The following is a 27,263-nucleotide window of genomic DNA, read 5'->3' as shown; positions in this document are numbered from 1 at the left end:
ACTTTTGATATTTAGTACTCAATGCAATTTCAGAAACTTATAATTGTTACAATGCCTGAATTTCGAGTTGTAGCATCTACACGTTTTTGTGCAATTTACACATTACCTGAAGAGTGCGGATGTTGCCTATTCAATTAATGCACCCACACCTTTCTAGTAAATCCCATGTGTTTACGGCAGATCACATGTTTATCACATCCACAATGCCTAGGTATTGTTGGTCTGGTTTGTAACCATGTAATCCAATGCACCACAAGGGGAGGGAACATTACATGAGGGGCCCAAAGGCAACCATGCTGTTCAGAGCAATATAACCGATGGCATTATGTTGCCGTCTCTCTTCATCTATAAGTATGATGTACAACAACTTCTAAAACTAAGATATTATTCTCCACACAATTCAGTTAAGCAAACTAAGCAACAAAGTTCCACTAGTTACTGTACTGTTGATATTTTACTACTGGTAAAGCTAGCAATGAAGGCCCTCAAAGATTACCAACCTTTCAAATGCAGAGTCAGAAATATCAGTTTGAGTAAGATCGAGATGCTCCAAGTTTGGACAAAGTTCCAAGATCTGTCTGACCTACATTAAAAAGAGTCAGTTCAAGAAGGCTGTGTTAAAAAGGACTGAAGACAGCAATAACATTTCAGCATACTACACTGATGCCTTTATGTTTTTTCCAGCCACTTTGAATTACCAACACTGGCAGAAAAGCAGCACACAGATGTTACACACTCACTCACACACACACCCAAGCTCAAGCAGCAGTAAAGGTAAAGTGTGCTGTCAAGTCGATTTAGCAGCAGTAGTATTCTTAACAGACTGCATTGATTCAATCATTACATATACTTTACCATTTTGTTTGATATGGCCGAGCTGTATGCCAGCACAATCGTTTTCACCAAGGTGCCGACACGTGGGAGAATATTATGAATTAAGCCTTGGAGTACATCCTTCTCTTTCTGAACAATGCTGATAGCCAAGGATTCTTCTGCATTTTCTTCTATAAACCAATAAGACAGATTTAAGAGTAACAATTGCATGTGCCTACAATGCTCCAAGCTATATGAAAAGATTTATACAGTAAAATTTCTGTGCCAATGGAAAGCCAACTAAATCACATCCTAAAATCTGCAGCACTTGGTCAGAAGGTCATAAGTTTTGTCATAAGTTCCAGATGTGAAATTTCCACCAGGATGCTTTGCCAACAATCACAGGAGGTCAATCTTGGAAACCGAGGTAGCTAGATTCTGGCAACTGCTTACAGAGTTGATGCTGGGAGAAGTATACTATTTTTTATTCTGAACACAATGTACAACACATTTGCTACTTCAAGTCACATCCAAAAGCAAAGCAGTGAGGAAGTTATGCATACAGTGAGCTTGAGGGACTGTGAGGGCTTTTCAACAGTGTTAAGCACAACTTGCCCAGTAAAAGTGCTTCCGTGTTGAAGCAAATCCACCTCTTGTACTTTTTCCCTTCCACACTAAGAAGAAACTGCAGTTTCATATGATACGAGAATTTGGAGAAGAGGAGGCTGGAGGCTGTAAAATTACTAGACAAACTAGGTTCAAATCACAGGTTGCTATCCTGGTTTGTTCTAGCTCTAGTTAGTTGCCAAATGCAACTAGTTCCCTGAGTTCTTGCATAACTGCATTTTCTTCTTAAAAGTGCAACAGAGACTTTTGCTCTCCTTTTCTTATGGAGGCGGGTGTGGGAGAACTGCACAAGCCCACATTTGCCTGAAGCTGGAAGCCATTGTTTAGCATTCTGCCTGCACCAGCCACACTAGCTCCTCTTGAACACTCAAGCACAGAACATTAGGGGGAGGGGTTGCCTAGAGACTAGAAGTATACATCTTATGCATGGTGTCTTCCCATCTTTCCCAAGCCAGAAACAGAATGATTTATTTTGAAGCAACTTCACTTGTAGCAGTATTGAATGTTTACCTTCCCACATGGATACAACGGTCGCTTCTCAGATGACAGGAGCTGCCTACCAAAGAGTCCCTTTGAACATACTGTGTTAGTGACTTTTTTTTTTCAGTCACTGATGTATGCACTTACCTCACCACACTGCAATTTAACCTCTGCCCCTGTGAGATCACAAGTCACGGTTTTGGATCCCAACTTGCATGAGTGGAACACACACTGTCTCTGCCCTATTTTCAGCACTTCCCCTTCCCCGTAGTAGCCCTCCACATCTTTACAGTGGGATCCCATCTCAAACTTCAGAGCAGTTGCAGTATGGGTGGGGGTGGGAAAGATCCCTTAAGCAAGCACTGTTCCACTTTTACAAATGTGAATTCAAGACAGTCTTAAAAACTTACAACTGTCCTTAGCAGCCACAATACTGTAGTCATTCTGAGGGCATATCTAGCTTACTGATATGCATCTAGAGACAAAACTGGAAAAGAGCAGAATATATGTTTTACAGTTTGGCTTACCAGACTCATCTATGTCAGCATCTTCATCCCATTCCTGAAAAGCCTGGCTTTCATCTTTTCTGTTTTTCACCCATTCTTCATCAGGCTCTGTATCAAAGTCACCTGGTGGGCTACTGGACCAGTCCCCTAATCAGCCAGAGAGAAAGTGTCTGATTTTTAATAAAGCAGATATACAACCAAGGACAAGTAGAAGATTCCTCAAGCAGCAAAACAGAAGGCAGCAGGAATCAGAAGTAAGCTGCTCTAGATTAGAAACATCATGTGTGGTGTTCCCCTGGTTCTTAATTTTTGAGAAAGCAGTACGTGCAGAATGGTAGTGCCACACTACCACACTTCCAGGCAAGGGCCAATTCTGGTGGTGGGTTCTTCTGTGGACTTACTCAAACACAAAGTTGCCAAAAGCCTGACCTGCTCTACTTTCTACGAGAATTTGAGAAAAATAATATTTTGGCATAGAAGACTGAAGTTGCACATCAAGATTTAGGCAAAAGATTTAAGACCACCACTAAAAATAAGGTGGCAAGAATTTGAGTTTTTTACTTCTTACCACCATTTCAATGGAGGCAGTTCCTTGGTTTCATCTGCCCATACAAACTTTTTAAAAAAAAAGAAGGAAGCTCTACCTTTCTTAATCTATTCTGCATATATTGGCTATAGAACAGACCAATTTAAATCACACAGCTTAAATTAGCAATTAAAAGTCACCCAGAAAAGAGGCAAGTCATTGACATAAACTTTCCCCATTTTGTACATCATGCATTGTCTAGATCAGTGTTTCTCAATGTTTTTGGAGTCATGGACCAGTACGTTATTCATGTGCAGTTTCCCAGACCAGCAGTTAATAAGGGGGTAACCCCCCCTTGCCCCCAACCCCACCTGAAGGAACCCCCAAAAAAACAATTTCGGGCAGCTCTTTGGAGCTCATTTCCAGGCAGCCCTCACCACTGGATAATGTTCATTTTGAGGAAGCTAAATGAACTTTATCCAGCTGCCTGGAAATGAGCTCCAAAGAGCTGCCCGAAATTGTTTTTGGGGGGGATGATTTTTATTAGTGATGCCTCACGGACCAGTACCAAATACCTTGCAGAGCAGCACCGGTCCCCGGACAAGTGGTTGAAAAACACTGGTCTAGATAGTGCAGTAAACTGGTTGCTACTATATTTATACTACCAAGGAGAAAGGTCCAAGACTAAAGTTCCTGCAGACCACATGCCTTTTGTACTACTTATCTGTGAAGTTAATGGATTTTTGCTGAGCTCTACCATTAAGCAGGATTATTTATCAGATGCCAAAGGCCAAAATCCAGGACAAAGATAGCCTACAATGTAGTATCTCTAACTGGCCAGAGTGGCTTGTTCCACGTCGTTTGGCTGAGAGAGTCAAATATTCATGATGTGCCACAATAATACACACACCCCATGAAATTTATAATGCTTGATTTCAGAAACTAGATCCTTCACCCACCATAGAATTTTCTTGTACATCAAAATGGATAGTAACAAGTTTCTAAAGCATTGGGAATTTCACCTACTAACCTCTGGCCCAGTGCACAGGATAAAGATGTTTCCAGAGAGATCCAGTTTTTGCCAGCTGAGACCATTTGGTGTTCACTTGACTACATCGGCACAGGTCTTGAGGGTTAAGGTAGCTAAAAACAGTCAGCATTATCTCAGAAGGAAGGTGCGTAATATTGGTGGCTTGCACAGTTTCTTCAGTTTCTGAAATATATGGCAATACATTCAGCTTCTAAACAGTGGCTTTATTTTAAGGTATTTGTACCCTGCCTTTCCACTTTATTTCTATCAAGGTCTTTAATTATAAGATCATCAAAAATATATATTTTAAAATGAACATACAAAACAGAACATGTGTATCTGTCAAATATGTCGAAGGGATACATTAATCAGCAAGCCAAACCTAAGGTATGCTCGAACATTATCATTAGGATGCAACCATACATATCCACCACTGAAGTGGTGGCAAAGAAAAAAATGCTCCTAGCATCCTTCAAAACACACACATACACCCCTGACAACTGATACATCTCTCACTTGCGGAATTTTCTTTTCTAGTAGAATAAGCATAAGCCATTTGAAGCTCAACTGGATGCTGGCTTGTACAAACATTAAACATCTGGATCTGCATAATATGAAAATCAATGGCATGGATCCAAAATACAGTGAGAGAAAGGAGAAAATGATTTCATGCTATTCCGCAAACTCTTGCATAAGTGTTAGCGGAACACTTCCTCACAGGGCAGAGTCACACTGCATCAGGGGCTGCATTATAATATAGAGAACATGAAAAATGGGAAGGAAATATAGGCTGCAGCATAAACTCTATTAGGCCATAACAGGAATCTGCTAAATTTCTCTGTGCTAAATAGTTGCTAAATTATTTATTTAGTATGTTTGTACACCACCCCAAATTCACATCTCTGAGCAGATTACAACAAATTTGTCAGTGCCCAAGTACTTTGGTTAAAATTATCAATTAAGCCAGTATTTTTTTACATGCTGGTTGAATCTCACCCACCTCCTTGATAAGGCAGGTCCCTTTTTAACCCTTAACTCTGTTTTACCATTTCTCATTCTCCCCTTCCTGCTTCTGCTCTGAGAACAATATAGAATTTTTGGCACCCCTCTCTTTCCACCTTCAGGTTCACCCTATTAACATCTAACTATTGACTTGTAAATACATCCTGCTGTTTTCAAGACACCTTATCCCAAGTGGATGCTCCTAGATCTCAGCCCAAATACACAACTGCTGCCATTTGCCTTAACATCCCAGGTATTTTCATGGTGGACTGTCATGACAGAAGTTATTAGGCACCTTCTTGAGAACACACCTGAGGTGAAAAATATACAGTTCAAAGTATGAAACAAAAGTTAGCTCCTGATCAGTGATTTACTTTGACTTGAGTGTGACATCAACAAAACTGGAACACAAACCTATACAAAACCTCTCAGTACTGTAAGGAATACAGCTTTGCATGAGACTGGAAACGTTTACACCATTATTTCCTAAGAAACTGAACAACAGGCATTCAGAAGGTTGCTATAAATAAAAGGCTGCTTTCAATTAAAAGGATTCACCTTTATCCACTTTTTCATCCACGGAATATTTAAACACTTTCTGGAGTTCTTCAGCTTGATTCCAGAGACTAAGACCTCTAAGAATTTCTGCTGCAGTTTCTTTCTGAGAGCAGTGCTGTGCAATTACTTTCTTTTTGATATCCTTTAGTTCTTCATAAGTGAAATATTCCATCAACATTGGCTGGAAAACCTAACATACAAAAAAATGTCCATTCTTGAAAAATCACCCTCCCACATACAGATACATAGACTTGCTCTAGCTATTGCAATACTACATATAGTTCTTCCAAGCCAATAGTTCCAACATATGCACACACCATACCTGCAGGGAAACTACTAGAATAAATGCAGAATCAGGCATTTTTGTAGATTTGTATCTGAACTAACAACTCAGAAACCACAGACATATCAATTCACCTTGTTTATTGGCTTTCCCATACAAACATGAACACTGGTATACTAGCTTGACCTGAATGATCCAGGTATGCCCCTAGAAATACAATATATTTGTATTTGCATATTCATGTTGGTATATTTTTAACCTGAACAGCATTTTGGAACTTATTTCTCTCCCCCTCCCCACACCATGAGAGTCTTGTGTTTTTGAATTCGTAAGAAATTGAACTAGCAGGGGTGATTATTTTAGCCAATCTTTCTTGGTATAATATTGTTTTACTGAAGGAAGGGTCTTGGGATAAAACCTAGACATTATGGCAGAAATGCAGTCCTGTGATTAGCTTCTTGTCTCTTCCTCATGATGTTTGGCAAACTGACCACGTGACCTATCACACTAAAAATTTCCTTGTCCCACCAGCAACAGCTTTTGAGGTGGAGTAGGGTTGCAGAAACACACTGAGTAGGAATATCACACAGCAAGTTTCACTAGTTATTATGGGGAAGGATAAGAGGCAGAACACTGGGCAGGGGGCTCCTGCTTTTGGTGGCAGACTCATGGGTGAGGTCTAGTTTTGCCTTCAGTTGCTGCTCCAATCCAGGGCCAAAAGCCTGTTAGTTACTATGGTCAAAATCAAAAGATATACTTAATGGCTCATGCAACAGTAGAATTTTTTTTACATTTTGGCTTTGAATTGCAGAGTCCCATGCCATATAACTACTTTTGCAGTTTCACAAGGATCTGTCATGCAGTAAGGGGGCTGTTGTTCAAGAAATAAAAGTCTTTGGAGTCATGGAACTAGTTTCATGGCCTTTCAATCCTGACACAAACTTTGTTTTATTGCAGAATTCCCTTTCAGAAATAAAATTCTTAGTTTAAATACTAGTTTAAATGCAGATTTTTGAACAAATGTTTCAAACCATTTAAACTTTCCCCCTCTAACTTGGAAAAACCAACCCCATCCTGCCCCCAAATGTAATGGTATTTAGATATTGCCAAGGCATCTTAGTTTACTGGTGTTTCATTTACACACTACCAAACAGGAATTTAAAGCATCTGTTCTGTCCAATTTGAAGGTTAGTCTGAAGAGATTTACTGCAATGTTTACAAATGTATTGTAAAACAATATTTATACATAGCTGTGCTTCAGCATCTTTAAGCAATAATCTAACAATATAAACATGTTGCCGTATTTTACCTGCCCAATTAACCCTGAGAGTTTACCTGCATGTAGACAGGCAGTTTCACCACAAGGGCCATAGCACATATGGCAGTGCTCTCTCCTAATTAGTGCTTTGATGCACAGCACTGAAAACTCCACAGCAGCTAGAACTTTGAGATCATAAACAAATCCTTTATATTTGAAAGCATAGGACATTTAGAGCTTTATTCACCATGCAAATCCTGCATCACTTGACTAAGTACATCCTAACTTCTAAAAGACAGAATCCCTCTTGAAACAGATTTCTAGTACACTAAAAAGGAAGAACCTATCCCTAACCCTTTAAAAATTAGTTTACTTGTGGACGCTATACTACTTACTCAAAGTAAAAAATGTTTAAGAAGTACATTAATACATTCCTTTAGCTATAAAAACAGTAAATACTTCTTTAAAAAAATATTTCCTCATACTGCTTACCTCTTCCTCTTCTTTCATGTGAGGAAGGAAATCCCTGGTAAAAGCTTCCAGTCTTTCCTTTAGCTGTTTCGCATAGTTTAGCTGTTCATATTCATTCTGAAAATGATAAGGATGCTATTAGACAGCATTTTCCACTAAAAATTACCAAAACCTCTTAGTCCTTACATATGAAAACATATCAGGATCGGACTATTAGTTGGTAAAGTAGGGATGTGCACGGAATTGGCAGGGGGCCAGTTCGAAGGCAGGGATTTTGAACCCTTTGAACCACCCGGTGTTTGAACCTCTTCGGAGGCCCGTAAAAGGGCCTCCGAACAGGTTCATGCACATCCCTATTATAAAGTGAAGCAGCCACCTAATTTATAAACACAAAATAAATGTCCAGAGACCAAAGTACATACAAAGTCTGGGACCAATGTGATAAAGAGTATGAGCATATTTGAATTCCAAAATGTGTGTGTGTGTATGAATGATATAGTGCAAATGTATGCAATGCCTGTAGATGTGTCTAATTAAGCTATACTGAACAAATGTAATAGTTTACAATTAAAGGTAAAGACTATTAACATTTGTTGCTGGAGTGTCAGCCCAGTCTTAGTTTCATTTTTATAATGACTTTTGGGTGCACACATTTTGACAGCTTTTGTGCTTTAATAAAATACTATAAGTTATTCATAGGCCTTGTACACAAATGGTACTGCTTGTGGGATTTAATAAGTGTGGAAAACATGAGAAATTCACACTTGTGACTGCATATTTTTCTCTTTTAGAGAAGGTACAGTGGCCCAGAAGATTACAACCTCAGTATCTCTAGCACACAGCATTACATTTCATGGTTATCACTTCATCTATCATGTGCTTAATCTACATTCCACTTTGATTCCTGTTGATTGGGACTGTTCCGCTTCTATCCATATGAAAAGCCTCAATGTAAGTACTTGAGTTCATCATTCTAAAGTGTTTCAATCCAAAAGGGGCAGCCTGCTAAGGAGGAAGCTGTGACAGTAGATAAGTTCTGATCCATCCACCATAAAAGGTGACAGCTCTGTCACTAAAAGAAGCACCAGAACTACACTATACTAGAGGTGTGCTTAGATCACACCTCATCTTGGCAACAGAACTTTATATTATACTTCCGAAGAGCCAAACAAATCATTCGGTCCTCTCTGGCAGCTCACCTTCACATTCTTCAATCCTTTCTCAAAAAGGCTAAGCATCTCTGAGAGTTTGTTGTCAGAGTGAACGTTATACACAGTCCGACTGCGCTGCTGAAGCAAGCCAATGATGTATTCATTTTCAATTTGCTCGTGCATTTTAAATTCCTTGAAAGTGGCATATAGAGACTGAAGAAGAGCTCGGAAGTCATTGTTGTTGGAGAAGTTGGTCTTGGAGAGCTGATAAATAAATTTAAAAGTCCAGAGAAAAAAAGTTAGCCTAATTTTTGCAAATCAAATTCTCTCTAGAAAGGTATTTCATATTATCCTATTTCTCTGGCCAAGTGTCCCTTCCCAGCTCCCAAGATTGAATCGTTGGCACTCACCTGAAAGTTCATTCTCCTCAGAAGTATGGGTTGTATCCATGAGCTGATGGGTTGTCACCAACCTCCTGCTCCGAGACAGGGCCAATCAGAAACTTCTCCTCCCCCCAGGAAGGAGGGACAATCCTCTTTATCGCCAGTTCATAGACAGCTGCTCCTTGCTCCAAAGAGGTAAATCACAACACAGAATAAACAGACAAAACACACTCCCAAAGCAAGGAAGAACTACACCTCTATGGTATTGTTTAGACAATAGCTAGAGTCAATAGGCAGTAGAGAAACACCCCTGGTTGGTAGAGAAAAGCAGACCAGAAGAAAATGGGGTGGGGACGGATACAACCCATACTTCTAAGGAGAATGACCTTTCTGGTGAGTGCCAACGATTCATTCTCCCTCAGAAGGAGGTTGTATCCGTGAGCTGATGGGACCTACCATAGCCCCTCCCTGCGATCAGGTGGGAACTCTGGTCTGGTCCTAGGTTGATACTACCTGTTGCAGGACTTGCCTGCTGAACACTGCATCAGCTGAAGTCCAATCGTGGATCTTGTAATGCCTCATGGATGTAGACAGGGAGGCCCAGGTAGCCACCCAGCAAATGTCAACCAGGGGAGCCAAGGTAGAGAAGGCAGCGGTGGCAGCAGCACTCCTGGTGGAGTGGGCCATAATCCCTTCTGGGATGGGCGTGCCTGATGTCGTGTAAGCTAACTGGGTGCAAGCGCAGATCCAGCGGAAAAGGGAGAAGTGGACACCTTTTTGCCCAGGGAAGAGTCCCTGAAGGAGACAAAAAGGGAGTCCAACTGTCTAAGCGATCTGGTACGGCGCAGGTAAATCCTTACCGCACTGCGAATGTCCAAGGTATGCCACTCCTTTTCCCTAGGGAAGCAGGTTTAGGGCAGAAGGAGGGCAACATCAGCTCCTGGGCCCTGTGGAACGCTGAATTTACCTTGGGGTTGTAGGACAGGTCGGTACGCAGTAGGACGTAGTAGGGATAGACCAGGCATAGCTCCCTGCGGGCCAACAGTGCCCTCAGGTAGGAGACCCACCTAGCTGAGGTAATTGCGACCAAGAACAGCACCTTGAGGGTTAGAATCCTCAGAGGCACAGACCTCAGCAGCTCAAAAGGTGGCTTTGTTAAGGCCTTGAGGACCAGGTTTTGGTCCCAGGTGGGGGACCTATGTACCATGGGTGGGTTGAGTAGGGCCACCCCTTTAAGGAACCTCTGGACATGAGGATGCGTGGAGAGGGAAGGTGCCTCCGAAACCTGAAGGTCAGAGAAAATTGTGAAGACCTGTTGGCGGAGAGTATTCAGTCAAAGGCCCTTGTCCAGCCCCACTTGCAGGAAGCCCAGGACATGAGATAGTGAGACGTTAAGTGGCGGCACCCCTCATGAAGCACACCACTTCGAGAAGGACTTCCAGGTGGATTGGTATGCCCTGACTGTGGAAGGGCGGCATGAAGCCAGGATGGTTTCCTGAACACCCTGGGAGTACCCGCATACCTCTAGAGAGCTCCACTCAATCTCCAGGCAAAAAGATTGAACCAGTCCGGCTGCGGATGGAACACCAGACCCTGGCTGAGGAGATGGGGGTGGCTCCCGAGGGACACGGGCACTGCGCTGGACAACGCACTAGGTCCAAAAACCACAGCCAGCATGGCCAGTGTGGTGCTACCAGGACGGCCTCCGCTTAAAGACTATGGATCTTCCGGATGGTTTGTGGAATTATGGCCACTGGGGGAAACACGTAGAGCAGGCCGGCCAGCCAAGGGCAGGTTAGTACGTCCAACCCTTCAGCCCCCAGGGTCAGATATCTGGATAGGAACAGGGGCAGCTTGTCATTTCCCGGGGAGGCGAAGAGGTCCATGATTGGAGTTCCGAGCCCTCAGTTGATCCGTCTGAAAGCCCAAGGGTCCTGACTCAGCCAGTCCACCACCGTGTTTTGGACCCCGCTGATGTGATTGGGCTTGAGGGACAGCAGGTTTGCCTCCACTCACTCTAGGAGTCTGGTGGACTCTCACATCAGGGAGTGGGACCTTGTCCCTCCCTGCCGATTGACATGGGCCTTTTGCTGTTGTGCTGTCTGTCTGAACCAGCTCGTGCTGGTTCTGGAACAATGGCAGGAACTCCTTAAGCAAGTTCTGGATCGCCCGGAGCTCCAGCCAATTTATGGAGTTTGCTCTTTCACTTTCAGACCACTGGCCCTGAGTTGGCAGTGACTGCCCCAGCCCTGAAGGTGGGCATCTGTTGTGACCTGAACCCGGTCGATCTGGAGAAACGGAACACCATTCCCGGTTGCTGGGGAGATCCACCAGTTCAGGGACCACAAGACTGGGGCAGGCAAGGGAACCCTCAGCCGGGACCTTTTGAGGATGTGATCCTGGTAGGTTAGTAGGAACCACTGGAGCGGGCACGAGTGAAACCGGCTCCAAGGCACTAGTCCTATGGTCGATATCATGAGGCCCTGGAGCTGACTCAGGGAAAGCACATCTGACCTCGGGCGTGAGATTAGGGCGTAGCATGAGGAGGCCAGCTTGGTCCTGCGGTCGGGGGAAAGGTGCACTTTTCCCTGGTTCGTGTCTATGAGTGCCCCCAGATGGAGGATCTTGGGTTTGAGGAGTTAGGGAGCTCTTCTGGAAGTTCACAGTGAAGCCGTGAGCCTCCAGTACCTCCAGGGTGGAGTGGACATCCACCTGGCCCCTGTTAAGTGACAAGGACCGGACGAGCAGATCGTCCAGATACGGATAAAGATGGACGTCCCTGGTCCTCAAGTGCACCACCAGTGCCACCATGATTTTGATCAACACTCGGGGCGCAGTCAAGAGCCCGAAGGGAAGGGCCTGGTACTCGAAGTGGAGCTGGCCATAGGCGAAGCGCAAGAAGTGCCTGTCCTGGGGGTGAATGGGCACGTGGAGGTATGCCTCCTTGAGGTCCAACAAGGATAAGAAGTCCCCCTGCTGGAGGGCCATCAGTATAGATCAAAGGGTCTCAATTCGGAAATGCTTTTTCCTCAGGAACCTGTTGACGTACTTCAGATCTAGGATGGCCTTCCATTCGCCATTCTTCTTGGGGACCAGGAAGAGGACTGAATAAACCCCCTTGCCCTGCTCCCCTGGCAGGACTGGCTCTATAGCTCAATGCTGTACAAGTGGTGAATGGCTTCCAGCATCAGCTGATGCTTGGGCCCCTTGAGGGACTGGGGGGAGGGTAGGAAGCAGTCCAGGGGCTGGCTGACAAACTCCAGGGATTACCCCTGAGCTACTGTCTGGAGGATCCAGGCGTCCAAGCACGTCTGCTCCCAGACCTGAGCCAACGCCTGTAACTTGCCCCCCACCTGGAGGGGCTGTTGCCTCGGAAGGTAGTCACTGTGTGGAGTTGCACCTGAAGGCAGGCTTGGCCTGCTGTGCAGGCTGCTGGAAGCGACATGCTGAGTTGTCTCAAAAGGAGGACTGAGGTCTGGACCAGGAGAATCTATCCTGCCTGGCCTGGCGGGGATGAAAGGATGACCTGAAACCTCTGAAGGAGGAAGAGGAGGAGGAAGAGGAAGAAGAGGATGAGGAAGAAAAACTTCTGCATTTGGGGCATTGAGCTACAGAGGGCATGGCCTTCCTCTTATCTCTGGTCTCAACTAGGATGGAGTCCAACATCTCCCCCGTCAGCTTACCCCCTTTAAAGGGAGAACTGGCCAGATTTGACCGAGACTTCTGATCCAACTTCCAGTTCTTGAATCACAAGTGGCGCCTGACTGTGACGTCTGATGCCAGAGCCCTGGCTGAGAGCTGTGCTGCATCCAGAGAAGAATCGGCTATGAATGTGGCTGCCCTCCCCAACTTGTTGAGGCCTTGCCTGAGGGCAGTAAACTCTGGGTGGACTAGGGGGGTGAGCTCCCTGACCCATAGCACCGGCGCCCTTGCAAACATAGAAGTGGCTGTAGAGGCCCTGAGGGACAGGGCAGATGCCTCATGTGACCTGCACAGGGCAGTGTCACATTTCTTGTTGACTGGGTTCTTTAGGACTTTGTCCCCTTCCTTAGGGAGCACAGTCCCTGTCGCTAAGGCGGCCACTTCCGCGTCTACCGGAGGCACCTCCAGCTTCCCCATGAGGGCCTTGGTCGAGGTATACTGTCACCTAATAGCAGAGGGTGGATCTTTGCGCTCGATGGGATTGTCCCACTCTTTTTAGAAGATGTCTAGGAAGAACTGGGGGCAGGGCATGGTCACCTCGGGCGACTTCAGGGAGGGAATCACTGCTGGGTTTCCCTCGGACTTGTTTGTACTGCATCTCCTCCTCCAGCCTCAGGGCTTTGTGCATCTTGTGGAGTAGTACGGGAAATTTTGCCTGCGTAAATAGGTGGTACTGGGCTGCTAATAGGTGGAAGCCTCCGCCTCACCTCAGAAAGCTCCCCTTCCTCGTAGTCTGAATCGGAACGGTCAGACTCATCCCCCGGGGCTGGGTGAATAGGCAAGGTCCTCATGCCCCACTGGGGTATCAGGGAAATGGCAAGGAGACAGTACCAGGGGTTCCCTGTCTTCCACCTGAGTGGCGGCACGAGGGGCGCCCAGGATGGCCCCTGGACTGGTGTGGGATGTGCTAGAGCCCGTTCCCAAGATGGCAGCCGGGGCTATACCCAAGATGGCAGCCAGAATCGTCGTGGCGGGGAAAACCAGGGCTGGGAGAGGCAATGGCGTGGCCAGGGGAACAGGTGGCCAAGACAGCTTACTAAACTCCTCTGCGACCATGCGGAGGAGTAGCGTTGCAAAAGCATGGGGAATCTCCTCATCGTTGGCCTAGCAGCATCCTGATGCATCATCAGAGTCAGCGGGCCGGGGGGGGGGGGGAGCATGCAAAAGTGCTTGCCGGGGTGCGTCCCGCGAGGGGGGCACCACCGCCGCGAATTCACCCTCAGCCTCCATGCCGCCTCAAGAGGAAGGCTTGAAAGTGGCTCGGGAACCGGTTTCCTTGTCCTTGCCTTTCGGTTTGTCCTGTCTGGCTTGTTTTGCAGATTTTTTTCGGCTGAGTTACGGATGCAGGAGAGGTCAGTGCTACTCACTTGGCATGGCACTCGGAACGTGCCACCAAGTCATCCGAGAGGGAGGGCAAGACCTCCCTCTAGCCTCAAGGTGGCTCCGCCACCATATGCTTGGCGAACTACGAGCCGCGGCAGGACTTGGAGAATCGTTGAGGCCTCTCCTCACTTTCCCTGCCCCTCTTCCTTCTCTGGATGTCCCTCAGCTGGTATGGTTCAGGGGTGGGGAGGTTCCCAAATAAGAGGCCTTAAGGCAGAGCTACGGAGCGCAGCGATGAGGACCCTGCCGGAGCGAGACAGGGTGAAGAACTGGTGATAGAGAGGATTGTCCCTCCCTCCTGGGGGGAGGAGAAGTTTCTGATTGGCCCTGTCTTGGAGCAGGAGATCGGTGACAACCCATCAGCAAACGGTCACAACCCTCTTCTGAGGGAGAATATTTATATACCACTTTTCACTAAAAAGTTCTCAAAGTCATTCACATAGGATGAACTTCTCGTCCCAAAGGACCTTACTTCTTACATTTATATCCTGCTCTTCCACCAAGGCACCTAGAATGGTGTGTGGATATGTTTACCACCACCACAACTCTGTGAGGTAGGTTGGGCTGAAAGAGAAGTAACCAGCCCAGAGTCACCCAATTTGCTTCATGGCTGAATGGGGATTTGAACTCAGGTATCCCCAGTCTGGTACAACATTCTAACTGCTACACTATGCCGGCTCTCAAACCTAAAAAGAAACAAAAGGGAGACACCAGCAAACAGCCACTGGGAAGAACCTTATGCTGGAATGAACATGGTGAAGGAATGAACAGTTGCTAAATAGAAGTTTCACTTTAAACGGCATGTCTTTGCCCAGTTAACAGGAACTGAAATATTTCCAATTTTGAGAGAGAGAGAAACACTGCCAGTACAACATTAATTCAGGTAATGCTTCTTTAAAAGATATTTTAATATACTGTCAATTGACATTCTTGCAGCTATAAAATGCTGGCTTCTACTGAAGTTTTAATAATAAGATATCCAGTGACATAAAGGAGGCAGAGTTGTATCTATGTTAAGTCATTCTGAAAAACAATCCCAGATTTAACATTTGTAGTAGCTTATTTTATAGTTATAAACAGATCTGCATAGAGTCATAGCAAACCAAATATTAAAATGTTTTTTTTAAAATTGTGAAGAATTTCAGTTTCCAGAACCATGCAACTCATTAAGACAGCAGCAAATCTTCAGGCAGAAGTTTCTCTTAAGCTTCAGAAGCAAAAGGGGTGAGACTGGACAAGCAGAAAACTCAGTGCTTCTGCTTGACTAGTCCAACTTTGTTGGCAACACCCTCATGTAGACAAGGGTGTTTTCATGTTGACATGATAGCCAACAACATCAGTGTATGCAGAATGTGTAGAGTTACTGCCTAAATTGGGGTTCTAAACCTTTTGATACAGTGGCTCACTAAAATAAGAGGTTTTCAAACTGCTGGTTGGGACCCCCTGGGAGACTGCAAGCAACTTGGTTTGAGAGTCAGGAGGGAGTGGTAAGGAGGCAGGCAGGGGCCTTATCCAATCTCTTTGAGAAACAGGAACGATCAGGGGCAAAAGGAGCCAGCAACCACTCGGCTCCTCTGCCACTCAGTAAGCAGAGGACAGGCATAGCAGCAGCACTTATTTGACCAACAAGCTCATCACTCCTGACCGCCCCCATGCCTTGGAGATATTGGGTAAGCCCCATGCCTCCCAACCCCCTTTAGAGTTGCTTGCTACCCCACTTCAGGAATCCCAACCCACGGTTTTGAGAACCTCCTGGCCTAAATGACCCATCAAGGTCAGCATTGCATGCCATTTACTTACATGAGAATTCCAGTTCTGACTATACTAGAATCAAGTCACAATTAATCTTCAAAATAAGCACCTTTTCATGCATTCCTATAGGATAAATACCTTAAAGAGACTTTTAAGCAAGAAACAAAATAATGCTTATGGGAATAAAAATCATTATCTATATAAGTGTCTATATCAGGAAGTACAGAAATATGATAAATACATTTCTTAAAAGCTGCAGCACTATAATCTGACAGACTATAAAATGCTTAGATGCCTACATCAATGTACTGACGTTATTTGCTACACTTGTTGTTTATCTGAAGAATCACCCTATCACAACCAATAGGTTGGCAAGAAAAATTCAAAGACTTAGCTTCTTGGGCCTTTCAGAGGTTTGTCCTCACAATTAAGTTCCATGTCATTAGAGACTCTTATGTTAGTGCTCCACTAAAGACTTGCATTAAAAAAAAGTTTGCATCAAGTGAATGCAATACAATAGTGGATCTATCTACTGCATCTTAACTGTGCATACTATTATTCATCCAACAGGATAGCCAAATGTGGAGTTAGAGTTGGGCATCTGATGGCCAAATACTGACCAACAATGGCCAGTTTTAAAATACTGGTTTCATCAGAACAAGAGAGAGACTTTAGTCAACACATGTGATACTTGTGCCAATCATCAAAACATATTTAAGGCTCAGCATGACCAGTATGAGCTCTTCCTGTCAGCTGAGGGGTGGGGGAGAGGCTTTCTCCTGTAGTGGTGCTGGCCCTCAGCATGCCACTGAAGCTCAGTGAGATGTCACTGGCAAAACCCACTCCTCTATTAGAGGGAAGTGCAGGGTTACATTAAGAACAAAAGTTAGTTGGTTACAAAAAGTTGTGGATCCCTGGTACAAGTTTCTCCAGCTGTTGTTGAACTCCAACTCCCAATAAGTTGAGGCGGGGGATGATGGGAGTTGTACTTCAACAGCTGGAGAGCCAAAGTTGCTTACCCCAATCTAAAAAAAGTACACATGGTATCTGATCCTTACTCCCAAAGTCTAAATAAATACAGTTATCTTAGGCACTTATAAACATGCACAGGTAAGAAGTTCAGACATACTGGAAGGTTTCTTAAGCAGCCACTTGCCCTGTTGGAAGCAACAAGCCACAATTTAAACTAAAAAGTAACCTGCTTTTTGAGCAGCACAAGTGCTTGTAGTAAAAACTGAGAAGTCTCTACTTCTCAGAAGTCTCTTCTGCAATACAGGTCTGCCCTGCACAAATACATAGCTTTGCTAGTTTGCAGCTAAAGATTGCAACACAGCTTAATTAAAACTCAATTAGAGCTTTGCCACTGTATTCCAAAAGGTAAGCAACTGCACAACTTTCCCACACAAGGTGTGGCGTGTGGCTGCAATCTGAAAAGCAGTCCTCCCTTTAGAACTAGGAAGTTCTTCCACCAGAAGCAACATTCATACAACGTTTAGTCAAAAATACCTAGGCAAGTGCCAATTCTGGTACAAAACGCAAACAATCCTTGATTGAACAAAAGTTTAGGAAAATGGAGACATGTGTCACATGCAGTTCACTTATCTATTCTAGTGCAGTCAGTCACAATATTGGAAAGGATACTATGGACAAAGATTTTGCTTTCTAGAAATTGTGCTGCCATGCCATTTATTCCACTTATTTAGGAACATAGGAAGCTGCCATATACTGAGTCAGACCATTGGTCTATCTAGCTCAGTCTTGTCTTCACAGACTAGTAGTGGCTTCTCCAAGGTTGCAGGCAGGAATCTCTCTCATCCCTATTTTGAAGAAGCCAGGGAAGGAACTTGGAACCTTCAGCTTTTCCCAGAGCAGTTCCATCCCCTGAGGGGAATATGTTACAGTGCTCACTCATCAAGTTTCCCATTCAAATGCAACCAGGGTGGACCCTGCTTAGCTAAGGGGACAAATCATGTTTGCTACCACAAGACCAGCTTAAGTACAATTTAAGTACAAAGCAAATCATACTTCTGTATTTTGCAATTCTGAGCAAGCCAATAATTTGCAATTTGAACGTACATTCACCACTATATCCTCAGACCAGACCAGGGGAGTTTTGCTACTCCAGAGCTTTGTGAATAGGATATCAAAGGGGTTTTGTGTCGGGTTTAGCAGTGCAGTGTGTGGGGAGGCACACAAGCAGTCCCCCTTTATCATAAAGGAGACACCCAACATGAGAAGGTGAGTACTACCCCACTTTTGTAATTTTCTTGGAGGACAGCGCTTAAAACCTTTAGTTAGGTGACAACTGCAGCTAAGACCTAGCTTTCAAGTAAACAGTAGATAGACACAATCACTCCTAAGTGACCTCTCCAACCTGCTTCAAAATCAGCCCCATGGTACTTGGAAGAACTACAGGAGTTGAAGCGGCAAGACATAGAGCACAAGTGGAGGAAGACTTGGTGTGAATCCAACAGATCACAATACAGAGCACTTTTGAAGATCTATGCTCTGGCAGTGTGGATGGCAAACAAGCAGTTCTTCCCCCACCCCGCACATTGCTTCCATAATTTCACATTCAGTGGAGTTGTCTAGGGTCATGAGGGGGCTGGTATATACCCCTCCCCCTTGATTTTGACCTTGAAACCATTAGTCACTCACTGTGACATCTTCATTGATTCCCGCCCCCCCCCCCCAATAAACTCTCCTGTATTCAGGGCCAACTGGATTCTACAGTTGCTGCATAGTCTACTGAGGTTTCCAGCCACTCCTCTTATAGGATTAGACTGGATCACTTTCAGTTTGTGACCACTGTTCCCCTTAACAGGGTTTCCCAGATGTTGTTCACTACAACTCCCAGTATCTCCAGCTGCAATGGCCTTTGGCTAGGGATCATGGAAGTTGCAGTCAACTACATCTGAGAATCCCTGTTAGAAGGAACACAGTTTGTGACTCGTGAGGATGTGGACAAACTGCTTTGGACTGTACGTTCTGTAACCTATTCTCTTGATCCTTGCCCAACTTGGCTTATTTCATCTGGTAATCATATTATCAGAGAGAGTCTGGTAAATATTGTAAATGCTTCCATAAGGGAGGGCAGGATGTATCCTTTTCTTAAAGGAAAGGTTGTGCTGTTGAGTCGGTGTCAACTCCTGGTGACCAAAGAGCCATGTGGTTTTCTTTGGTAGAATACAGGAGTGGTTTGCCATTGTCTCCTCCTACGCAGTATGAAGTTATGACTTTCAGCATCTTCCAAACTGGCAACCTCTAGCTTACTAGTCAAGTCATTTCCCTGCTGCGCCATTAGGGACATCCATATCCAGAAATATGGATATCTCACTGTTCCACCAGGTTTCCATTATATCTAGATAAATTGATAAACTTTATTACAGTCTTTGACCAGTACAGAAGCAAGAAGGGGGGTCCATTATATCTATGTTTTCATTAGCAACCAAGCACTCCAGCTCGTCCATCATGGCTTACTCGAAAGCCAGTTTGAAATGGCTCTAGATAATCTATATAATCCAAAACTGCCTGGAGTTGAGAGGCCATCTCCCATCCAAGATGCCCAGGGGCCTGGAGCACCTTCCTTATGAGGCAAGGTTACAGCATCAGGGGCTTTTTAGTTTGTAAAAAAGGCGACTATGGGGAGATATGATAGAGGTGTATACAAATATGCATGGAGTAGACCGCAGGGCTGGAGTAGAGAGATAGAGAGCAATTTTTTCTCCCTCTCTTACAACACTGGAACCATCCCATGAAACTGAAGGCCAAGAAATTTAGGACCAACAAAAGGAAGCACTTTTTCACACAGAGCATAATTAATTTATGGAATTCTCTGCCATGGGATGTGGTGATGGCCACTAGGGATGGCTTTAAAAGAGACTTAGACAAATTGATGGTGGACAGGTCTATCAATGGTTACTAGTCTGGTGGCTTTAGGCCACCTCCAGCCTCAGAGGCAAGAAGCCTCTAAATACCAGTTGCAGGGAAGCAACAGCAAGAGAAAGGGCATGCCCTCAACTTTTGCCTATGCGCACTTCAGAGGCATCTGGTGGGCCACAGTGTGAAACAGGCCACAGGACTAGATACGTCTTGGGCGTGATCCAGCAAGATTGTTCTTGTTCTTATCACAGAATCAGAGCTTTCAGTTATGGCTGTAAAAATAGCTTTGAAAGTGTGTCGGGGAGAGGGAGGCAGGACTGAGTCAAGTTTTCAGAGATCTGAACACACAGTTTCTGTACCCTGCATTAGCACTTAGCCTCCTCATATGCCTAGTAGCAAAGTATGGACACCAATCAACTGCCCACCTATTTGACCTCAGAAATATTCCATGAAACCTTGTATAGACAGCGACCTACTTTGATTGCATCATGGTACTGACAACAAGGCAGGAGTGAGGGTCCCCTGCTCCTTGCAGGGTCTACGCACGCACACACACACACACACACACACACACACACTTTTCATTTAGGAGCAGGCATTCCCTGCCCTATAGCCATAACATTTTAAAAAAAATTCCTCCTCCGTTCCATTCATTTTCAACAGAACGTACAATTCTGAGCCCTCTGAGATTCCATAATAAATCTTTTAAATATTTTCCTATAGAAAACATTGTCAGCTATAAATAACAATTGATTAGAATGTCACTGCTTCATAACAGCTAATCTGAGTTTATATGATCAGCCTAAGACCGTCTTTGGATCAGCATAAGATGATCAGCATAAGACCCCTGCTAACTGGGCAAAGAGGCATCTTTTTAACATGGTGATTCTCTTTATTTAGCAGAGGGAGAGTAACTGGCCCTATCCACCCCCAGCACAGTACCCTCCAGTGACTGTTGCTGGTGTCTATCTTATGTTTCTTTTAGATTGTGAGCCCTTTGGGGACAGGGATCCATCTTATTTTTTATTTATTATTTCTCTATGTAAACCACTTTGGAACCTTTTGTTGAAAAATGATATATAAATATTTGTTGTTGTTTGGTACAATTATACTCAACTAAGGTTTTATACACTGACCAATTGACAATATTTTTTACTCATAAAGTGTCTAAACCTAGGACAACTTATTCAAATAAACTAATACATGCAACTTTCCTTAGAGCTCATGAAGATCTCAAATTCAGCTTCTTTTACAGAACTTTATGGTTACAAAATTCCAAGTCACAAAGCACTGAGAAATTAATAGATTGGTACCATGGACTGTTTTGTCTCTTTACTTTGCAAACTACAGTTTACTATGACATCACAGTTTCTCCATCATGTAAGTTAATCAACATTGGATGTTACATCTAGCAAAAATGAAGCTAACCCAAAAGCTTTAGACACACTCCAAGTCCTATAATTTTTATTCATTTATGTTTAACCAAGTAGGTTAGGAAACTATTATATATGGAAGTTAAGTTCTTAAAAAGGGACTGCAATGCTAACTAATTGCACTACAAATGAATCCAAGCCCAAAGCCATCATCTGAACTTCAGAGCTATGCTTTTACTGCACTTAGCACAGAGGCATGCCCAGTCCTGCAAATAAGTCCACAAAAGTTACTAGTCACCCACAAAAAAAGAGTTTACTTGCCTGTATGCTCACATATCACATTTGTTATTTGTGACATGACGAAATTCAGGGGAGGAAGAGGAGCAACCCTTCTAATTTACAAAAGCTTCCCTGCCCGATTGCTCAAAGGTGACTTCATACTCATACTTCATACACAAGCAGTTGAGTGGATATTTACAAGACTAGGCATGCTTAGTCAATTACTATCTTCTATATCTCCTAAATATAATTGACAGCTCTCACAAGAGTTCACAAGCAGAAGCACCACAGTGATTGGGCAGTGGGGAATCCATATGCAGATAGGGAGGAGGAGCCTGTGGCACCATGGTGATTGGGCAGTGGAGATTCCATATGCAGATAGGAATAAGGAGCCTGTGATGGATAAGGTTGGTTGGAATGCAACTGTTACTGGTTGGAAAATGTTCTTGATTGTACAGGAGAAGAATATATATATACTAGCCAACCCCGAACAGAGCATCTGTGCGTCTGTGCATCTGTGGGCCCAGCCACCTCTCCTCCCCACTGCCATTTCTACCCCCCGCCCCACTTTCTTTCACCCCTCCTAGGCCTTGCCCCCATGGCCAGGCTGGGCCCACCACCTCTGGCCTACATGGCCAGAGATTTGTAAATTCAGGAAGTGGGGGAGGGGGGGAAGAGTGAGTGGAGGAGAGAGGAAGAGAGAAAGAAAAAAGGGCAAAGGACAGGCCCGAGCCTGTCAGTGGCCTAAGGGGAATGAGCGGCCATGGTGGTGCCTATTGGCAGCAAGGAAGGGCCCAGTCAACCACTGCTGCTGTTTGGGGCTACCAAGGCCATTGGCAGAGGGAGGCAGGCAGGTAAAGGACGGGCCCAGGCCTGTCAGCGGCCTGAAAGGAACAAGCGGCCATGGCAGTGGTGGCAGCGAAGAAGGGGAATGTCAACCACTGCTGTTCCTGTGTGGAGGAGCAGGAGCAGGGCTCGGGTGAGGAGGTCTCTGGGGATACGGGGCTGCAGCTTGGTCAATCAGCTGCAGCAACGCTGCAGCTGCAACCAATAGGGGTGAGGGGGATGAAGTAAAGGTGTACATAGATAGATAGATGGATAGAGGAGTGACCAAGAGGGGTGAGGGAGATGGAAGCAACTGGATGGAGGAAGAGGAGCAGGAGTGTGGCTCAGGTGAAGATGGAGAGATCTCTGAGGTGAGGGGGCTGTGGCAGGAGGGGAGCAATCAAGTACTAGCACACAGATGCTCTGCACGAGTTTAGCTAGTGTAATTGAAATTTTCATTCTCTTCCATGCATGTCTAATTTCTAGTCAGGAACAGGAGGACATCAATGAAGGGATCATTTCAGAATATCCTCCTGATCCTGACTCAGAAAATGCCATTTTTGAAGTGAAGAATGACATATGAAGATCTAGGAGACATCACAATAGAAAAAGTGGTTTGCTCATGCTTATACTGGATACAATTCAGGTCAAAGAAGCTGCAAACACACACACACACACACACACCCCTCAAGATGTCGAGACAGAATAATTTGCAGAACACAGTCTCTAAAGGAACAACATTAAGTACAATAATGACAGCAGCAAAGAGTCTGCACTGCAACCACTTGTCTCAGTTGCATTGTTCCTGACGTGAACCATGGAGGCTATACTGAGACAATGCTCTGATTTTTCACCATTGCAACCTTAGGCCCCCTTCATAAAATCCAGGAACACTCATTTTAGGAATTCCCTAAGCTTTAAAATCTCGCAAAAACAGCAACAAAAGTGCTGGGGGGGGGGGAAGAGGCAGAATACCAAAAGATGATCCTCTTGCAAATTACAAGTTAACTGACTACAGTTGGGGTTTATTTCAGAGATTATGTACCATGTTATTGCATAATACCTGTATAAGCACTGCAAATACACTAATTATAGACTCATGTTCAGAGGATTGCTCCTCCTCTCCACTCCCTATTATCCATCTAAGAATGGAAGGAACCAACAAAGAGGAAGGCTTCAGTCAAACTGACAGGCCCACTACTACTGGCAGTGTGACATGAAAGAGAGGCTGGGACAGAAAAAGTGCTAAACTACCCTGCAGCTTCAGTTTGTACACTTTGTTTGCAGGATTTGCTCTATTTTTGTATGATCCCAACAGATTCATCATATGGTGCCCTCAACTAATCAGATTTTTTTTAAAAGAGCAGAAGCCAACCTTATGACAGACTTTCTTCAACCATCCCAATGCTGAAGGTATGGCTTGTTTGCTACAGCAACACACACAAAATTAGAGTTCTTACAAAAATGCAAATCTGCATATTTCTACCATGCTCAGCAGCAAAAGTACACAAATCTTTGCAGTAAATTTGTGCAAGATACTACAAAATGTATAAAGAGGCAGACAGAGGTGCACCTAGGCAATTTTGGAGCATGGATCTAAAGGCCTTTGGAGGTCCACCCTCTGCAAGTTAAGCATCATTTTTTAACACGTAGGTTCTTGAGGGCACAAACCACACCACCCTGGACAGACTAAAGAGAATTTGGGCCGCCCCCCCCAGGGGTGTGGAGGCCCTGGACTTTGGCCCTGAAGTCCAGGGGTAAGAGTAATTCCCCAGGCAGAACACAGGGTCCCCAGGATACACAACCTTCTTTCTAACCACAAGTGCAGCAAAGGAAAGGCAAAATGGCACATGGACTAATCTGCCAGGACAACACATAGCAATCATGATCACCAAGCTTGGGGCATGCTTTTCTTTCTAGTTGCAACCACCACCATCCACCCACACCCCACCTTTTTTAAAAAAAAAGAATCATGTTAGGCTGAAGCATGAATACTTGTCCTTCTCCATGATATTGATTGATTGATTGATTGAGTGCCATCAAGTCAGTGTCGACTCTTAGCAACCACATAGATTCTCTCCAGGATGATCTGTCTTCAACTTGGCCTTTAAGGTCTCTCAGTGGTGCATTCATTGCTGTCGTAATAGAGACCATCCACCTTGCTGCTGGTTGTTGTCTTCTTTTTCCTTAAACTTTTCCCAGCATTATGGATTTCTCAAGGGAGCTGGGTCTTCACATAATGTGTCCAAAGTATGATAGTTTGAGACTGGTCATTTGTGCCTCGAGTGAAAATTCTGGACTGATTTGTTCTATGATCCTATGCCTTGATTTTTCACTGTAGACAACACAGCCCTACTTACTGGTATAATCAACTTGACTCATAATCAACTTTTAGTGCAGGCAACTCTAAGCCTATTACTGCTAAGAAAGGATGCTTGGAAAACAGCTTTCTGGCGTTTAGAGAGAGAGGAGAGGAGACAAATAGCTTCTGGGTGCTAAGATATTACAGCACAATAAGATAAGAAGATGCAGTCAATAGAAAATAAGGAAGGATGAAAGCTGTGAGCATGCAGAGAGAAGGGATATTGGGAAAGAATGCATTGCTGGACAGCTTGAAAAGGAAGGAGAGAAAACCCAATATTATTCCTACTATTAAAACAATGATTTGCAAGAAGGGCAAGATCAAAATGCAGAAAGAAAGAAAGAATCTGTCACTGCCAAGTTTAAAGCAAAAGAGAGAGCTATTTTAGGGCATGTGAAAAATTTCAAATGGGGGCAAGGGGCAGAGAAGGCCAGATCAAGAATTCATGCTATTAGGCCAGTAATATTTCCAACAATATCGACTTTCTGCCAAATATGCTTAGAAAATCATTTTACTTCTATTGATGCAAAGCTTTTTTTCATCACAATTGCAACATCAAACTTAAAAGTGTTAAGAGAGACCAGGGATCTCACTTTCCATGCCAAAAGTTACACTTAAATATTTAGTTCCCATACACCTTCAGAATCAGCTGTCAGTTCCTTGCATCAGAATTCTATCCCACTGCACTTGAAAAAAGTTAATATTCCTACAAAAACCCTCATAATCAGATGTGGTATAGCAGTGTTTCATACTACTGTTTACACACTTGAGAAATTAACAAAGTAGAGACAGAACTGTGAACAACTCATTATATTTCAGTACTTCATACATCAGTTAAAGGTAAAGTGTAGCCTCAAGTCAGTGCCAACTCCTGGCGAGCAGAGAGCCCTGTAGTTTTTCTTTGGTAGAATACAGGAGGGGTTCGCCATTGCCATCTCCCATGCAGTATGAAATGATGCCTTTCAGCATCTTCCTATATAGCAGCTGCCCGATATAGGTGCTTCCCATAGTCTGGGAAACATACCAGCAGGGATTCAAACCGGCAACCTCGTGCTTGCTAGGCAAGTCATTTTCCGCTGTGTTACACCTATGCAAATACCGCACCTCCACTATAGTGAGCGTGAATTTCCTGGTGCCTGGCAAGAGCAGCAATTGCTCCTCTATGTGACAACAGGTGAGTGATACTACCTGTTTCTTCCCACTATCTCAGCACTCTTTTCAGGAGAACCAGTACTCCTGCCTTTTTCTGATCCTCTTTAATGCCAAGAGATATCACCCCACAGCATCCTTGCAGTTCAGCAAATAGCACCATGGAACAGTCCCAGCTGCCTCTGCCCTACAGACAGAAGGAATGGCCAGCTAGCTGTAGAGATGTGCACAGAACTAGTGGGGGCCAGTTCGATGGTGGGGGGATGCCTTTAAGGGTGGAGGAGAAGGAATTTACCCCCCGCCCCACCATATTTCCCCCACCGGTGCACAATTTCCAAAAAGCCCATCGGGGTGGCAGTGTACCTCCTTGCCGCCCGTTGCTGCATTTACCGGATATACCCGGAAGTACTAGATGTGCCTGCACGCGTTGGGCGTGCGTGCCTGACATGCGCAGGCACGTCTAGTACTTCCGGGTATATCCGGTAAACACAGCAATGGGGCAGCAGGGAGGTACACTGCCACCCCAACAGGCTTTTTGGAAATAATGCACCGGCGGGGGAAACACACAGGAGGGGGAGTGCATCTTCTCCCGCCCTTAAAGGCAGACACCCCCCACCGATGAACCTTCAAGCTGGACAGGGTTTGAACTTGTTTGTAGGCCCATAAAAGGACCCCCGAACACGTTCGTGCACATCCCTACTCAACTGTGAGATGCTTTTTCCAGCACCTGTGTGACCACACGCATGTGTCAAATGTGGCCAACTACATGTGAATTTCATGATTCTCTTTGTGCAAAAGAATTGTCAAATGCAAAGAGGGCCCTGGCCTGCAAGAGCAATGAAAAAGCAAGCCCAAAGCAAATCACCCCCTTTCTGACACCTTCAACTATTCTCACACAAAAAGTAACACTTCTGCTATAGAGATGAAACACTTGCCAGTTTTTATTCTTTACAGACAACTTGAAGTAGTATGAATGCACTGAAAAATTCAAAATCTACTGCATCACTTGAAAAATACAGTACTGCAAAGAGAGTAAACCCTGAACTGTAGTTGCAGGTTATTCTTGGTTTGTAGTATGGGGGTGGGGATATAATAAATCAATGATGTTCCACATCCACAGTGTGGATCTGCCTAGTGTTCTTTCACTCACATCTCTGCTGTACTGAAGCCAAATTAGAAGGAAAACTATTCATCCCTTGCCATCTTTACCTCTGTTTTTCCTCCACTGCTGAAAATTAGACAGTAGAGTCCTTCAGGTAGGGACATGTCTTTTCTATAACATTACTCTGGAAAGTACTAAGCACATTTACATCACCATATTATGACACTTAAGACATTGTGATAAACTAGAAAAGTGGAAGAACGGAACAGGGCAAGCAGGAGGAGTTTTCTGGATTTAAAATGATCTAGAGAGACTGGAAGGGATAACTAAAGTAAGAGAGGGAGGGTTACATAAAAAATTTAAGTA

The 27,263-nt window shown here is 44.5% G+C and overlaps 1 protein-coding gene across 1 annotated transcript in view; it reads right to left on the bottom strand.

The window, feature by feature from the left end:
- The window catches only part of FBXL5 (F-box and leucine rich repeat protein 5), a 51,757-nt gene that overhangs the window by 22,703 nt on the left and 1,791 nt on the right, over positions 1 to 27,263 (bottom strand). Inside the window, exons 2-8 of the mRNA XM_053253495.1 lie at positions 8,754 to 8,969; positions 7,576 to 7,671; positions 5,543 to 5,732; positions 3,983 to 4,165; positions 2,448 to 2,573; positions 856 to 1,004; positions 501 to 583 (exon numbers count right to left, since the gene is read on the bottom strand). Coding sequence (XP_053109470.1) covers positions 501 to 583; positions 856 to 1,004; positions 2,448 to 2,573; positions 3,983 to 4,165; positions 5,543 to 5,732; positions 7,576 to 7,671; positions 8,754 to 8,969 — 1,043 coding nt within the window. The remainder of the gene's footprint in view (positions 1 to 500; positions 584 to 855; positions 1,005 to 2,447; positions 2,574 to 3,982; positions 4,166 to 5,542; positions 5,733 to 7,575; positions 7,672 to 8,753; positions 8,970 to 27,263) is intronic.

Source organism: Hemicordylus capensis, chromosome 5 (genome assembly GCF_027244095.1).
Source record: "Hemicordylus capensis ecotype Gifberg chromosome 5, rHemCap1.1.pri, whole genome shotgun sequence".
Lineage (NCBI taxonomy): Eukaryota > Metazoa > Chordata > Lepidosauria > Squamata > Cordylidae > Hemicordylus > Hemicordylus capensis.
The sequence above is the reverse complement of the archived record's forward strand: the minus strand, read 5'-3'. Positions and strand labels throughout refer to the sequence as shown.